At 55.5% G+C, this 2,128-nt stretch overlaps 1 protein-coding gene across 2 annotated transcripts; it reads right to left on the minus strand.

The window, feature by feature from the left end:
- Positions 1 to 439: 439 nt before the first annotated feature.
- Positions 440 to 1,875, minus strand: LOC125514016. 2 transcript variants are annotated; one of them, XM_048679263.1, is made up of 2 exons: positions 1,400 to 1,875; positions 440 to 1,261 (listed from the first exon to the last, which is right to left on the minus strand). In XM_048679263.1, the coding sequence occupies exon 2, from the start codon at positions 1,223 to 1,225 to the stop codon at positions 530 to 532; it is 696 nt and encodes a 231-aa protein (XP_048535220.1). In that variant the 5' UTR covers positions 1,226 to 1,261; positions 1,400 to 1,875; the 3' UTR covers positions 440 to 529. The 2 variants fall into 2 exon arrangements, with proteins under 2 accessions (XP_048535220.1, XP_048535219.1); XM_048679262.1 differs by having other exon boundaries at positions 1,413 to 1,874.
- Between the last annotated feature and the right edge of the window lie 253 nt (positions 1,876 to 2,128).

The raw sequence follows: 2,128 nt of genomic DNA on the forward strand, positions 1-2,128 counted from the left end.
CCACTGAATTGAAACAAGTTTTGTGAACAATTTATTTGGTGTCATGTTCTAAAAGAGACCTCTTTTGGTGACACATTGTAGCATCCATGCCATCTTTGATCATGTGTTGTAGTGTATGTTGATGGATCACTATTTTTTAGGCGTTCGCAGTTGGGGTACTCTTCAAACCGAAACAATAGTGTAATTGGACTGTAGGTGTTGATCGTAGGAACGATTTTTTTAGCGACATAATATGAGATGCACATATAATGGGTTGTAAATGTGAGAACTGAGAATGTGCTCACTGTACCGGGAGTCTGAGATTCGCATTAATTTGAGCATGATGCCCCTGTGTATTTCATTCGATTTTCAAAATAGTATATGGGCCGGAGAATCCCACATTAGCTTGGGGGGGGGGGGTGGGGGGTATATGAGTTTGCATACTTAAGAAGTTGTCAAGTTTGAACAAATAGTCGGCAAAATCTTTACCTACTAATAAAGCAGCTATCCCTTCTGGTCGTCCGTCATTAGTACTTTTGCATAAAAGCCCTTAAAGTTTATATGAATCAACCCGCAGTCCAAGGTCAACCCAAACAGTTACGAGCGATAGAAAAAAAAACACTCCCAATCGCATCTCCACCTCCAGCGCTCCGCCACCCCCTGCCGCGAGCCGCCGGCCGCAGCCCCGCCGCAGCCCGCCGCCACCGCCTACCCCGCTGGAGACACTCGAGGCCGCGGCCGTTGCCGGCTCCCACACCCGCGGGCCTCCGTCGCAAGCGGAGGCAAGGAGGTGGCGGGGTTCTTGGTGGTCGCCGGCGTGGCGAGGGCCGAAGGGGTCGCCGGCACGGGTGTCGGGCGCGGTCGGAGCAGAGGAACGCGGGCGGCGGCGCGGCGTAGGAAGGCGGGGCTGGTGCTGGAGCTTGAGGGCGCGAACGCCATGGCATGCGTCCAGATGACGGCAGAGGGCCAGGGGTGGCTTGGCTTGGTGCTGGAGCTTGATGGCGCGGCCGCCATGGCATGTGTACAGATGACAGTAGAGGGCCAGGCGTGCCTTGGCGTCGCTAAGAGCCACGAGGTCATCGCTGCCGGCCTCCGCGCACCAGCTGCTGCAAACCCCCCTGCGCCATCGCCGTGGGACGCCTGCGTTCTGCTGCTCCATTGCCGGCACCTGTCCCTGTGCGGCGCGTGCGAACCCGCCGTGAACACCTGCCCCGTGTGCGCGGCCACCAAGAACGCCTCGCTCCATGTCCTCCTTTCTTGACCATCGAACTCCGAGCCCCGGCTGGGATCAATAGGCAACAGTGGGCAAAGAAATTAAAACTGAGAAAGAAGATGATCTTAAAGCGAGATCAAAAGGAGGAAGATGGATGGATGGATGATAATGATAAAAAAGATATGCCGCTGGTGAGCAATATAGGACCTTGTTACCCAACCTGGGATGCACGGCGGCGCAAAGCGGCGGCCCGCGGGAGGGGTGCGCAACGGCTTGGGCGTGCAGACACGGGATGGCGGGCGAACTCCACCGAATCTAGGAATGGGGACAGCGCAGGCCGCAGATCCGGTGGCGCAAGCTCTTCGTAGAGACCGGCGGCGGCGGTTGGGGCCTACTTGAGGCGGCCATGGCCCGTTCCTGTAGGGGGAGTAGAGAGAGAGGGAGGGGGGGGGGGGGGGGGGGGGGGATGAAACGGGAAGAATAAAAGCGAAAAGAAAGAGGTTGCGAAGTGGGGCCGTGGTTCTCCGGCGAGGTTGCTGCCGGCGCCGGGCATCGATGCTGAATGAACGCCGCGGCGGGTGCAGCCGGCAGAGGCGGCGCATCCCGAGGAGGAGCTCGTCGGGGTTGGGGGATGGATACTTCTTTATATTATTGGGTTGTCGATAGCGTGTGAAATCATAACGCTGGAGCGCCAGCGAGGCATCTGGTTTCTTCTGGCTATCAACCAACGTGTTAGCGCTGGCGTGCACGCATGTTGAGCGGACAGATGAATACCTCTGAGTTCATTATACGCAGATACACACAAGGTATTAGGTACAGATAGATTTTTTTTATTTTGTGCTAAAAAGGTTATTTCTTGGATACAGAATCCATATATGTACGTGGATTCAAGCTCTATACATGCATCCTACAGAATTAGTGGCTCGTATTTTTTCG

This window comes from Triticum urartu, chromosome 6 (genome assembly GCF_003073215.2).
Source record: "Triticum urartu cultivar G1812 chromosome 6, Tu2.1, whole genome shotgun sequence".
NCBI lineage: Eukaryota > Viridiplantae > Streptophyta > Magnoliopsida > Poales > Poaceae > Triticum > Triticum urartu.